The sequence below is a fragment of the Hylobates moloch genome, unplaced genomic scaffold, assembly GCF_009828535.3.
Source record: "Hylobates moloch isolate HMO894 unplaced genomic scaffold, HMol_V3 SCAFFOLD_10, whole genome shotgun sequence".
NCBI classification, from domain to species: Eukaryota; Metazoa; Chordata; class Mammalia; order Primates; family Hylobatidae; genus Hylobates; species Hylobates moloch.
In genome coordinates, this window is record NW_026652285.1 from 81,204,234 (window position 1) to 81,219,364 (window position 15,131).

General features: G+C 36.6%; 1 protein-coding gene across 2 annotated transcripts in view; it reads right to left on the minus strand.

Annotated features, from left to right (window-relative positions):
* The window catches only part of TMEM245 (transmembrane protein 245), a 112,258-nt gene that overhangs the window by 60,277 nt on the left and 36,850 nt on the right, over positions 1–15,131 (minus strand). Inside the window, exons 6-8 of one of the 2 annotated variants that reach the window (XM_032164815.2) lie at positions 12,891–13,060; positions 11,710–11,733; positions 6,576–6,680 (exon numbers count right to left, since the gene is read on the minus strand). In XM_032164815.2, the coding sequence (XP_032020706.1) occupies positions 6,576–6,680; positions 11,710–11,733; positions 12,891–13,060 (299 nt within the window). The remainder of the gene's footprint in view (positions 1–6,575; positions 6,681–11,709; positions 11,734–12,890; positions 13,061–15,131) is intronic. The other variant, XM_032164816.2, reaches the window with a different exon arrangement.

Below are 15,131 nucleotides of genomic sequence, written 5' to 3' on the forward strand. Positions count from 1 at the left end.
AAAATGGGAATTAACCAGTTGAAAAAAATTTTTTTCACCCAGGACATCCAAACAAGGAAAGAAACATAATCTGATACAATTTGGAACTCAGCCATCAGGTAAAGAAACAAAACATTCTGGAGCACAACAGAGAGGCGTAACAGCTCACTCCTAAACTGACCCTATCACCCAGGAGCCACACAGGTGAGCTGACAAATATATTATGATTCACCGGTAACAGGGAGAAAAGAAGCCACATCGTTATCCTTTTCTAATGACAGAGGGGAAGTGTAATGAGGGAGAAAAGGATAAATCAGAGGAAAGAGATCAAAGTCCCCCACCCACACCCACCCCTCATCTCTGTCCCTTTCTGCAGTGAAAGTTCCACAGTATGCAAGGAATTGAGTGAGACAGTACAAAGACTGATGGTATTTTTCCATGGGCATGGGTATGAGATTAACCAAGTAGCAAAATCACTAGGGCAAGTCACCAACCCAGAACAGAACAGAGTCTAGATATCCTAACAAAGATACATAGCCACCTAAGCCATCGAGTGATACCACTTCCAATTCTATCGGGCCCCAGGAAAGTAGGAAGAACACAAAATACAAACTGCACCAAGACGGGGAAAACAAACTGATTTCAGACACAATGAGGAGATAATCAACTCAGGCGCAATGCCTGAAAAACAGCCAGAATGAGTAAGGCCTGACACGTTCTTGTGAGGACTTAGGCTAGCATTTTGTGGGATATGGAAAAACAGAGGGCTGTAAGCTAAGGGACATAATCTTACTTAGATGTTTAAAGTAAGTTTGGATGCTGTGCTGAAAACAGACTACATGAGGCTAAGGAACAATTCAAGAGAGAACGGGGATAGCTTTGAGCAGGGCAGTAGCGGTACTGAAAAAGAAGTCACTGGATTTGAGACCTATCTTACATTAACCAACTGTTGGAGGTTAAAGGGGTTTTACATTCCCAAAATAAACCTCACATAGATATATTTTCCTTTTTACATATTGCAGGATTTCATCTGTTAATGTTTTGTTAAGGATTTTTGTGTCTATTTATAAGGGATACTGGTCTGCAGTTTCCCTTCTGTGAATGCCTTTCACTTTGGTATCTGGGCAATACTAGCCTCATAAAATGAGCTGACAAGTGTTACTTCTTTGCTAACTGAACAACACTGTGTAGAACAGGCAGTATTTGTTCACTACATGTTTGATAAAACTCATCAGTGAGATCATCTGGGCCTGAGCACTTCTTGGTAGGAGGATTTTCAAACACTAATTCAATTTCTTGTCCTCATAGTGGGCTACAATTTTTCTGTTTCTTCTTGAATCTGTTCCATTCCTTCTCTAGAAGGAATTTCTCCATTTAATGTTATCAAACTTGATGGCATAAAGTTGTTCACAATATTCCCTTATCCTTTTAAGATCCGTGAGATATGCAGAGATGTTTCCTCTTTTGTACTTGATATTGGTAATTTGTATCTTCTTTCCTTTTTTCTTCACCAGTCTGGCTAAAAATTTGTCAATTTTATTGATATTTTTCAAAGAACCAGCTTTTGAGTTTATTAATATTTTTACTATTGTTTCTCCTTTGCAAATTTCCTTGATTTGCACCTGATCCTTATTATTTCCTTCCTTTCATTTACTTTGGATTTAATTTGCTATTATTTGCTAGCTTCTGAAGGTGGAAACTTAGGTCACTGATTTTCCTTTTTCAAATATAAGCATTTAATGACATCAACTTCCAACAAGACACTGCTTCAGCTGCATCCCACAAATTTTGATATGCAGTGGCTTCATTTTCTTCCATTTTAAAATCTTCTAATTTCCTTTGAAATTTATTCGATTCACAGGTTTAGAAGTATGTTGCTTAAAAGACTTGGAACCAACCCAAATGTCCAACAATGATAGACTGGATTAAGAAAATGTGGCACATATACACCATGGAATACTATGCAGCCATAAAAAAGGATGAGTTCACGTCCTTTGTAGGGACATGGATGAAGCTGGAAACCATCATTCTCAGCAAACTATCGCAAGGACAAAAAAACATCACGTTCTCACTCATAGGTGGGAACTGAACAATGAGAACACATGGACACAGGAAGGGGAACATCACACACCGGGACCTGTTGTGGGGTGGGGGGAGGGGGGAGGGATAGCATTAGGAGATATACCTAATGTAAATGACGAGTTAATGGGTGCAGCACACCAACATGGCACATGTATACATATGTAACAAACCTGCACATTGTGCACATGTACCCTAAAACTTAAAGTATAATAAAAAAAGTTAAAGTTCTTATTTTAAAATTATTAAAGGCTTCAACTAATGTTATATACAACCCCCCCACACACACAAAAAAGAAGTATGTTGCTTCATTTCTAAATATTTGGACATTTCCTAAATTTCTGTTACTGATTTTTAATTTCTGTGTCAGGAAATGCTTTTTTTGTTTGTTTGAGACAGTGATCTCGCTCTGTCACCCAGCCTGGAGTGCAGTGGCACAATCACGGCTCACTACAGTCTCCAGCTCCAAGGCTCAAGCAATCTTCCCACCTCAGCTTCCTAAGTAGCTGGGACTACAGGAATGCACCACGACGCCCAGCGAATTTTCAAAATTGTTTTTGTAGAGCCAGGGTCTCCTTATGTTGCCCAGGCTAGTCTCAAACTCTTGGGCTCAAGCAATCCTTCTGCCTCAGCCTCCCAGGTAGCTGAGATTACAGGTGTGTGCCACTGTGCCTTGCCTAATACTTCTAAATTTATTGAACATATTGTTTATTCTGGTGAGTATTCCATGTTTTCTTGAAAAGAACGTAATTTCTAATTGTTAATTAGGTCAAGTTGACTGACCGCGTTTTTTGGCGTGTTTTTTGTTTTCTTTTGAGACAAAGTCTTGCTCTGTCACCCAGGCTGACATGCAGTGGCACGATCACAGCTCACTGCAGCCTCAACCTCCCGGGATCAAGCAATCCTCCCACCTCAGCCTCTCAAGTAGCTGGGACTACAGGCTTAAGCCACCATGCCCAGCTAATTTTTTCTATTCTTTGTGGAGACGGGGTTTTGTCATGTTGCCTAGGTTGGTCTTAAAACTCCTGGAGTCAAGGGATCCACCCGCCTCATCTTCCCGAAGTCCTGAGATTACAGGCATAAGCCACCACACCCAGCCAACTGACAGGGTTTTAAAAGGCTTCTAAATATCCTTATTTTCTAACTACTTATTCCCTCAATTATTGCAAGGAGTATTGAATCCTGAACTATAATCATAGATTTATTTCTCCTTTTAATTCTGAATGTTTGATTTCATGTATTTTAGAGCTCCACTGTTGGGAGCATATACATTTATAACTGTTATCTTATGGTGATATTAACTCTTACCCATATGAAAAGTCCTTAATTTGCCTCTAGCAATATTTCTTTTTGACAATCTATTTTGTCTGATAATATATAATCAACTGCACATATTTTCTGTGGACAGTTTGCACAGTGTATGTTTTTTAATATTTTTACTATCAACCTTCCTGTGACTTTGAATTTAAAGTGTGTGTCTAACAGATACCAAAAGCAAGTTGGAACTTGCTTTTTATATTCAGTCTGACAATGTCTGCTTTTTGACTGTTTAGTTTCTTCTCATGTAACCTAAGTATTGTCATGACCAGGGTTAGGTCTGCCGTTTTGCTACTTGCTTTCTATTTGTCCCGTCTCTATTGGTCCTCTGTTCTTCCTGCACTGCCTTTTGTGTTCAGCAAATTTAAGTATACCATTTTAGTTCCTCTAATCCTTAGGCTATTTATTGCCTGCTGTTTAACATATCTGAATCTTATCTCATCTTTTAATTTATCATAATCTACTTCAAGTTAATATTGACTTAAATCCAGGAAAATATTTTAAGAACTTCACAGCAGTACAATTCCACTTGCCAGCCCTCTTCTTTGTGCTACGGTTTTATATATACATAGCTCATCTATATATGTTATAAAGGCCACAACAGTGTTTCTATTTTTCTTTAGTCATATTTGTTTAAATAAATTACAAGAAGACAGGGGAAAATATAACCCACATATTTTCCAAGTGCTTTCATTCCTTTCTTTGGATCCAGATTATTTCTGGAGTCATTTATCTTCACCCCGAAGGAATTCTGTTAGCATTCCATATAAGTGCAGGTCTGCTATCAACAAATTCAGTATCTGTTTATCTAGAAATGTTTTCATTTTGCCTTTACTTTGAAAGAACAGTTTCAGGGACTATAAAAATATTGTTTGACCGAGATTTCTCCCTATGACTTTAAATATGTCACTCCAATGTCTTTTAGTCTTTGCTGTTTATTAAGAGAATTAAGTCACTAACCGTGTTGTTCCCCTCTTTGTGATGTGTAATTTTTCTCTTGCTTCCTTTCAGATTTTCTTTTTATCTTTGTCTTTCGGCAGTTTGACTATGATGTAACTAGGCATGGTTTTGTGTTTGTGTATGCTTATTCTACTGAAGGTTTGTTGAACTTCTTGGATCTGTTAATGTTTTTCACCAAACATGGGAAAGTTTTTAACAGTATTTCTTCAAATGATTTTTTCTACCTTTTTCTCTTCCTCTTCTCATCTTCTGGGACGCCTATTACATGTCTGCTAGAATGTCTGATATTGTCCCACAGGTGTCTGAGGCTCTGCTCATCTCCAATTGGACTTGACACCAAAAGCACAGGCAACAAAGGCAAAAATAGACAAATGAAGCTACATTAAACCTAAACACATCTGTGCACTGAAGAACACTTCCTTCAAGAAAAGCTGCAGGTTTTACTGCCCGTGCAAGAATGCCACCTGTTTTTACCTGTAAAGAAAAAGTACCTGTTTTTACCAGCTACAGTAGCAGCTTTTCATCAACGAAAGATCTCCTAGCTGTCTACCTGGTTATTTTCTAATGCTTTTAAATGGTGTGTTTAATAATTTCATGCTGTTTTATTCTTGATTTCTGTGGAAAGGAATTACCTGACTTCCTCACCCTGCTATTATCCCAGGACATATTAGTAAGGTGGAGCCAAAAAGGATTTTCTGGCAAACTGGATGTGGATACAAAACAAAGACAGTAGTCAAAGACGATCCTGAGACTTTCCATTTGAGCAAGCAGAAGAATGGAGTTGTCACTGAAGACTATGAGAAGAACAGACAAGCAGAGGAAGGTCTGGAATTCAGTCTCTGATGTTACATTTGAGATGTCTATTAAACATTCAAGTAGATACTGTCATGGATGTTTCAGAGAATGACACCTTTATTGGCCGGGAGAATGAATTAGATAACCAATAAGGTTCCCTCAAAAGCTCAGTTTGGATGAATTCTACACCCAGAAATAAATGGTTCAGTAATACTTGTTATCAAAGTTCAGAGAAGCAAAAGCTCACTGAAGCAGGGGATGAACAAAGAAAAAGGACTTAAAAGATAAAACTGAGGTGGCCAGGCAAAAGATGCTATGCAAAGGGACAAAGAAGGAAAAGTAGAATAGAAGTGTAGAAGAGAGAAGAAAGGAAAAAAAAAAAAGACCATACTAATGAAAGCTTTCTCTAATGAAAGAACTGGAATGTAAGATTGCACAGTAGCAGGTTTAAGCAAAATATGACAAAAACAAAGCCTCTAAATAAGTCTGCACAGTATATATACGTGACTATACATAATTAATATCCAAAGAACAGATAGGAACTATACAAAGACTGGAACAGAAGTACTAGAAGAGGAGGTTTTTAGAAGCAAATAAGATAGCTTGAGGGTGTACTGAAGCTGAGACTAAGACTAGGACTTCCAAGCAGAGATCCCACTTAAGAAATAATGCAGTTCTTTAGCAAATTGGTTAATCAGATTATCAATTATAGTTACCAACATGTCTCTATGGGACTAAAGGAATAAAAAAAATTTTGTATCCATGATTTCACATAAGCTTCACCAACTCCTTGAAAACAACATACCAAAATCTGGGTTGTGGAGTTCAATACGGTTCAGATAAAATAAAGATTAAAATGTACTATAAAAGTGAGGGGGGAAATCTTGTCAGATTTGATAAGCCTAAAAAAAATAGTAAGAGATATCACTATAAAGGTAACATTTTAGGTGTGCTTTAGAGAATAATTTTCTTTGATGAGATGAAAATGGGGAAAGGAAGTGTAAGCTGGAAGGACCTGGAAAGCGAGAAATAAAGGTGCTATGGTAGATATCAACAGAAGGATCAATGAGACAAGGATGGAAGGTGCTAATCAGCAAATTCTGATCTAGTGAAGAATACTAACTAGATTAGAATTCATGAGACCAGATCCTAATTCTCCTATTAAAAAAAAAAAGTGCCACTTGTTCTTCATTGTCTCATTTTTTTCATTTGTATTTACTCCCAAGGGTTTTGATAAAATAAAAATGCATGTAGAAGAGGTCTGAAAAGAAAATATACTAGGCAAATTCATGGCAAAATTAGTAATATACAAATCATAAATCCTTTAGCTATTGTACGTACTTTTAAGTTAACATTTTCCATGCTGCTTCTGCTAGCTTTTTATCCAGACTACAGTTCTAACAATTAAGGGTTTATTAATGAGAATAATAATCACTGTACTCTACCTTTGCAGTCAGTAGTAGGGCTAAAAGAAGAGTTCCTATCACTAACAAAAATATGATGAAAATGCTAATTATTTTATCTAACATCTTCTCCAGCCAGATGATCATCTGCACAAAAATGAAAAAGAGAATTAATTATCTTTAAAGTAGAACTTTAAAAATACATATACTCAATTGTCATAAAGACAAAACAGGATCTTCAGCATGGCAAAGCAAATTATGGCATAATAATTAAAGCAATAAAAGCTTTAAGCAACTTTAAAAACGTCACAGTACTCATTACTGCTGTTGTTATATAGTTTACTACTGTCATAGCTAAGAAAAAGACAGTCAGTTTCAACATAACCTATATCTATGTTCAAATTCTCAAACTGTAGGACATCTATGTTTCAAATTGTAATTAATAACCTGGTAAGTACTCTAAATAAAATACTGACAATCCATTAGCTGACCTAAAATCTTATGAAGTTATATCATCAGTTTAACAAATACACACGACTTTAGCAAAAGTATGTCTCTTATAATACAGGCATGGACTAAAAAATACAGATAAAACTGGAGCAAATTAAAAGAGGAGTTGTATTCAAAATATTTTTTCCATTTGATATCATTAGAATTACAAAAGCAGTAATAAAAAAAATCTAATGTTAAGAGAATGACAGATAACAAAGATAACAGTTGTCCAAGGAGCGAGGGGTTGGGAGGTGAATGCACAATCAAGGAGGGGCACAAAACAGGCTTCTGGTTAATTTGTTTTATTAAGGGGGAAGTCGTTGCTAGATAGTCTTTACATCTTTTTATGTTTGAAATATTTCATAATACATAATAAAATGCTTTTTAAAATCTGATATTCTACTTGAAGTTTCTATTCTTCTGAAAACACAAGCTTTATGACATGACTATAATTGATATAATCAATGTAGTAGCTGTTTCTTAACCAGTAATTAAAACTGTGCTTTCCCTAAATGCTATCTGACATTGTCTTGCTATAACTTCCCTCATCTTTCACAACCACAAATAATCCTACTTTTTAAACAACTTGTATTTTCAGAATATATATGTGATTGCTAGAATTCCTTTCATGCAAAGCTACCATCTAACATTTCAAAACTACATTTAACTAGATTAATAACTGCTGAAACACCACAATGCACTGCTCAACCCCAAGGTGAGCAACAGCATTGCTAAATAAGTTATTCTTAATCTAGATCTGAATTATGCTGTCCAGTGAATTAAACATCCAAAAGCAAAGAATGTTGGTTAAAAAAACAACATGACTTCTGCAGCATTTACTTTCACTTGACGTTTATAAGCTTGTGCCCCTCTTATCTGTTTTTCATCAAGGACAGTCACTAAGAGATCAATGCTAAAGTGAACTCAAAAAGTTAATCTTTAATCTTGACAATTACAGCTTCAAGCATAAGAGTTAATTTTCAGTGCATGCTACCAAAGCATCAAAGACAATGCAGAGACTAAAAAAAAGGAGTAACAGGTTTCTAAGATATGGAAGGTCAGATGTCATATGCTGAAGTTAAATTCTAAAATCAATGAAACTGAAAACTTTCACAATCAGAAACCAATTGAAAACTAGTTATCAAGGCAGCTTCCTGAAGAAAGAGCTAGGTTTGTATCACTCCTCTTTGTATCTCCAAAATCTAAGTGCTTAGCATGTGGTAAGCATTCAATTACTATGTGTTTGAATAAACAAGCATAAATAAAATAATTTCGGAATTAAGACTATATTTGTATCCACAAATTACAATTTCTGAAAATAATGTAGAGCCTCTATTTTTTTTTCAGAAAAGTCATATCCTGAAATGTATTTTTAAATGTAAATGATATTCTACTTAGAAATATGTTTGAGTATTTTTAACATATAAAACATAGAATATTCAAAAACATATTAGGTACATTGACATTACAATATCCAATTTTTTAGTTTTAAGTTAGGGTAAAATTTTCTATCACAAGCGATAAAGGTTGAAAAAAATTCAGTCACCTAAATAAAAACGTATATCCAAGGGATGACAGTGAGGGTTGGATGTTTCACTGAAATTTAAAATAAACAAAATTATTTAAGATGCTCAAAAAAGAAGTTAAGAAGTTGTTGTTTTCGTCACATGTGGCCAGTTAAGTTAGCTGAGAATAGGACAAGAAGGGAGACAGTAAGAGAGAGGAAAGAGTGGGAAAGAGAAACAGAGACTACGACTTATTCAAGAATAAAAGGAACAGAGAAGGTTAAGCGAAAAAAAAATGGGGGTGGGGGGAGTTGATACATAAAACTAAGGACCAAAAGAGGAAAAAAAGCAAAGAGGATAAAAAACTTAGATGGAGGAAAAGATGAACCAACTCCCTGAAAGACTGAATAGAAAAAGACTTACAAAGAAACAGCAACTCGGAGAGATAGGAAAAGAAACATAAAGAGAGGAAGCAACAGAGAAGGGGACCAAAGGCCAGAGGTGCTATCTCACAAGGCTGATCCTGTCCCACGTTCTGCTTTGGGCAAAGGAAACCAATCCACCTGCCCTTGCATGGAAATTACTAAGTCTCTAAATGTTCCCAATCTTTCCATGCTGAAAGACTGAGAAGTTACTTTAATTTTTAAAGTTTATTTTTCAAAAAGAGAAGTAATTTTAAAATGACATTCCGAATGTTTCAAATGTGAATGAAGGGCATGCATTTTTTAAATTTAGAGATGTCAGTAAATTTATAGTTACCAAAAGATACTCTAAAACTTCTACACTAACTGGCCTTATTTATCAAGCTATTAAGAAAGTATTCCACTACTGAGTTTTTCTTCTCTTTCATTATTCTGGGCCTATAGATTTTTCATTTTGCTTTGTTTTTAAACAAAATTCCACTTGAGTTTTAGTGCAAATAATCAATACTAAGAAATAAAACAAGGCCAGGTGCAGTGGCTCACGCCTATAATCCTAACACTTTAGGAGGCTGAGGCAGGCTGATCACTTGAGCTAAGGAGTTCAAGACCAGCCTGGGCAACATAGCAAAACCCCAACTCTACTAAAAATAAAAAATAAACAAAAAACACCAGGCATGGTGGTGCACACCTGTGGTCCCGGCTACTAAGGAGGCTGAGATGGGAGGATTGCTTGAGCCTGGGAGGTGGAGGTTGTAGTGAGTCAAGATCACATCACTGCACTCCAGCCTGGGTGACAGAGCGAGATCCTGTCTCAACTTTAAAAAAAAAAAAAAAAACAGGAAAAGAAATAAAACAAATAACTCTTGAGAAATGGGTTACATTTCAATTAACCCATGTGTGCTCTCTCACCCTCTCTTCTCTTGAACTGGTTTCCTAATTCACTCCACTTGAAATTTCTACATACCAACATTACCCAGTGCTGCAATTTTCTGACTTTGAGATGTAATGTAATAAAATAGTTCTCAACTAATGTATGTCCTTTCTTGGAATGTACCCACTCAAAATCTCAAGCAGTTACTCTATCTTTACACCAGTGCTTTACTATGTTATATGGAATCATCAAAGGAAAGAAAAAAGGTACTTGATCTTAGAGATCTTTTAAAATTAACTCAATGATTCAGTTATGAATTAGGCTCATAAATTAGGTAATCTAGCTCATTTAGTCCACTGAAGGTTAAATCAAATTTAATCCAGTGAATTTAGTTCTCCTTTCCCCCAACTCTTGAGGGCAATTTCATTTCAATATAACACAAATTGAAGAAAAGTACAAAACCACCTACTTTGATCGCTTGAGCCCGAGTTCTCACAGTTGCAGTGAGCTTTCATTGTGCCACTGCGCTCCAGGCTGAGCAACAGAGCAAGACCCTGTCTCTAAAAAACAATTAAAACAAATAAAAATTTTTTAGTAACCACCTTCTTTGGTCAAAATTTTAAAACGTGACTTATATTTTGCACATCATTTGCCAAGGATTGAACTCACCCATACTAGTTTTACAGGGAATGGAGATATATACAAACATGTGAGAGTGTGGGAGTGTTTATTTTACACAATGCTTCTTTTCAACTCAAGTTTTTAAAACTTTAGGCATTGTCAAGTCTCCCCTCTCCTCTATTCCAACAGAAAAAAATGAAATCCTCACCCATCGAAAAGTCTCATTTTGATCTATTTTCAAGAAGTACTACATCTTAAGGCCTGACGTAATATTTCCACAAAAGACATATATATATAGTTTTATTATGTTTAAACACAACATATATAAATGATGTCATCTCTTGCTATCTGTCCTAGAGATTCATTGAAATTTTTTTTTTTTAAGAAACAGGGTCTTGCTGTCACCCAGGCTGGAGTGCAATGGTGCAATTATTGTTCACTACAACCTTGAATTCCTGAGCTCAAACAATCTTTCTGCCTCAGCCTCCTGGATAGTTAGGACTACAAGTGTCTGCCACAAGGCCTGGCTATTTAATTCATTAAAATTAATTTAAACATTACAATATGTGGACTATATGTCGAGGTACAACATTCCTAATATATCTGGATTACCTTTATTGAAGTTATTAAAAGTGTGCCTATTATAATGCCATGCCAATCATGTGAAGCATTTACCATAGACATAACCTGATACCTTGGAGAAAACACAAAATTCGATGTCACAGGTCATGACTACAATCTGTTTTAAGTTAAAAATAAATTTTGAAATACTATTTAAAAAAAGACAATATATAAAATTATCTGCCAAGGAAACCATACAAATATTTCACAGATTTGTCTTTTTAAAAAATTCCTCTGTCTTTTATAGAAAAAGTGTCAAACAGAGAGTTCTCTCTTGCCCTTACAATAACTATTGCCTAATGTGTTTTCACATATCAAAGGAGACTAGAATATCAGGCTGAGCCACATTTACAGAACTGAAAAGGAATGAAAATCATGTACAGGGGACAAAAGGACTATGAGACAGAACTTCTTACAAATACTTGAGCAAGGAGATACCATCCATATCCTAGACAGCCTTTGCTGAGTTTTTACCAAATTATACTGTGATAGTATTCGTGCTTCACGACCTTCCATAGCTTATAATTAAAACTTTGAAAACAAAAACTTAGTTTGACACAGGGACAGAAACATAGAGTGAAAAAGGCGATGCGGGGGCATTACAGAATTAAATAGTAAAAACCAACATCTGGGTGTTCATTTACCTTCTTATTTAGCCAGTGCCAGAGCTTGAGGATAGGGGGTAAGGTGAGAAAGAGAAGATAAGAACAGTGGAGTATCATTAGAGAATGCAACCATAGTATGAAAAGAAAAGGAAAGCATGAGAAGGAAACCGTCCCAGACAAAGGAAAAACTAGGGACGGAAAAACTGTAACACATCAAAGTTTTGAAACCAAGAGAATGTAGTATTCCTTTAAGATATATAATGATTAAAATGATGATAACTACATCTTTGTTGGGAATCCAACAATTAAAAATACATAAAATAACCTGCATGCTCGTAGGCTTAGTGTCTCCATGCCTTTGCACTGCTCCATCTGCTTGCCCTTCTGGCCATGTCTACCTAAGAAACTCCCGCCTGTGCTTCAAAACTTGCTCCAGTATCACCTCCTCTGCTAACCTTCCCTTTCTCATGACCCTATGAACAGTGAGTCAGTTCTTGCTCAGTGCTGCCACTGTATCCCAAACACACTTTTCCTACACAAATTCCTAATACTTACATAGAGCTTACTGTGTACCAGGCAATGACCTAGGGATTTTACATATATTACCTCATTTAACCCTTACCACCATTCTACAAGGTAGGTGCTATTGTATTGTACCTATTTTACTGGTATGGAAACCAAGGCACAGAAAGGTTAGGAAACTTTATGGATTCATAGTCCATGCTCTTTAACCACTAAGGCTCTAAATCTAACCACCATCTCTGAATTTTTATCAACTGCTGTCTTTCCCCAATAAACAAGGCTTCTGTATCTGGTTTTCCATGATTCATCTGATTTTCCATAGGACTTAATACAGTATCTGACATGTGGTAATTACCCCAAAAATATTCACTAAACTGAGCCACTACCTAGCTACATAATTTTAGGCAAGTCGCTTAACCTCTCTGGATTTCAATTTGGTCCTAATATAATGAGGGAATAGAATCAGAAAATCCATTTCTCCCATTTTTATGAGGAAAAAATACTTACACAAGCCTTGTTTAAAGTAAACCCATCTTATCCTTGTGTAAACCATAATTTTAAACATTAAACTTTCATCATAGAATTAGATATTAAACACGTTATCAACAGTTACAATATAAACACCATGGAATGGAAAAGTTCAAACCATGAAATATATTAACTCCATTAAGACAGCCCAAGTCCTTAAAACACAATACCTTGCTATCAACTTTTAACAAGAATTTTCCAAGCCCGACAATGGGCCAAGGCGCGAGAGCTCCCTGCCGCTCCTTCAGGAAGCTTTCTATAACACCCCACCACACATGGTAGCGTTTCTCCAGGAAGTCCACAACTCCAAAGTGAATGACAAGCTTTTTGAGTATCCAGACTAAAAAAAGACAAAAAATACATATCTAAACAAAACATAGATTAACAAGTTGTAACATGAAAAGGTACCTTAATTTCACATGGCCTTTCTAAAACAGCAAAGCTAGTATTAAAAAGAAGATCAATGTTAAAAAGCAGGGTGGGACTCAAAGTACTCCACACAGATGGAATTGGACCAAGTAACTTTTCAAACCATCCCCACCTGCCTATATATCATCCTCTTCGCAAGTCTGAATCCTTGTAGAGTCAGGGATTATTTTACAGCCCATAAAAACAAAAGATACTCTCATCGTGAAGATTTCAGTGACTACAATTCTGGCCCCTTGCATATTCCCCCTTCCTGGGTAAATTATACAAACCCCTGACATTTCCTCATCTCCTTCGCTTTTATAGCTGTTCTTGTCAAATGTTCTTGCTTTCCTTAGTTGCTCGTTATTTAGTGACCAGAAAAGTATAAGGTATTCCATACGCATCATGATTTTGTAACACTGCAGAGTAATGTTGTTCGTATTTCCCCATTTGATGCTGCTCTCAACATCTGAACAGATGCCAGGGTTCAGTAGAGAAGCAAGCTGAGTACTAGCAGGGCTGCTACAAATGGCCCAAGGCTGTGCATTGCAACTTCAGTGGGGACCACTCTCAAACCACACTGTCTCCTCCTGGAGTTGGGCAGTGAAGTGGCTCTTCAAGCAGAGGTTAAGCTTCCTGTTAGAAGCCAATTAAGAAGGTGGTAGGGCCAGAAAGAAGTGTTACTCAACTGTGAGGCTTGCCTTCAAGTTTGGACCCTGTATCTCAATCAGTATATAATTTCCCTAACTCTAGAGATTTGTGTTCTTAGCTCTGGCCTTACAACCTAAAGGTTCACAATTTGCTGTTTTGAACCATGAGCTCAGTGTTCTTAGCTCTGGCCTTACAACCTAAAGGTTCACAATTTGCTGTTTTGAACCATGAGCTCAGTGTTACACACAAGTTCAACAATTCCTTTATTACCATTTTTAAATCCCTACAAAAGCCCTAGAAGAACTCCTATAGTTTCAGTAAGTCCAGGGTAGTTACAAGCTGTAGAAAAGCTTTTAGGGGCCACCTTATTCACAGCCTGCTCTCCCAAGATCATGTCAATGTTCTACAATCACGAAGAGCAATTTAAACTGTTCCACTCAGTTTAACAGGAAGCATGGCCATGGTATCTGCTCTGTGACTTCCTTAATTAAAGCTGTATCTTGTTCCAACTGCCTAACAGAAGTTGTTTGAGGACACAAGAACCACACATAGGCCGGGCACGGTGGCTCACACCTGTAGTCCCAGCACTTTGGGAAGCCAAGGTGTGAGGATTGCTTGAGTCCAGGAGTTTGAGACCAGCCTGGGCAACATGGCAAACTACAAAAAATGCAAAACAATAGCCAGTGGACGCACCTCTAGTCTCAGCTATCTGGGGGGCTGAGGAAGGAGGATCACTTGAGCCTGAGAGATCGAGGCTGTGGTGACAAAGTAAGACCCTGTCTCCAAAAAAAAAAAAAAACAGATACAAACTTCAACCATTTATATTGCATGCTCCCTGAGGACAGGCACTACTATATCGTGCTCTGGTCATAATAAATGTTAAAAAATAATGCCTATTTAATTAACTATCCAATTTAGTGAGGAAAAATAAAAATAAGTGATGAAAACTAATGATCTAGAAGGTAAATGGGCTAATAAGTTTAGACTTTTAGACTACGGTGGAGAGCACCTTCCAAAAATCAGATTACGTTTTAATCAATAGTGAAAAACCTTGACACAGGAAATGAGGAGTAATCAAATGTAGGAGGTACCCAGATGGCAAAATCCACAGCAGCCACTAAGGACTTAATAAATTTGGCACAAAATATGGCTGCCATAAGAAGAGAGCCGAAATAATCAGGAAAATATTAGGTAAATGATGTTTCTACAACGCACCTGTCAGAGAAAACTCTTCCTTACTCTTTCTAGTCTTAGAAGAAAGACAGTTTTAGAGTGAATGAAAACAATAGAAGTGGGCCTTAAATTACCACAGCATTAAGATACAAAGACCTGATTTAATGGATTATGGAAAA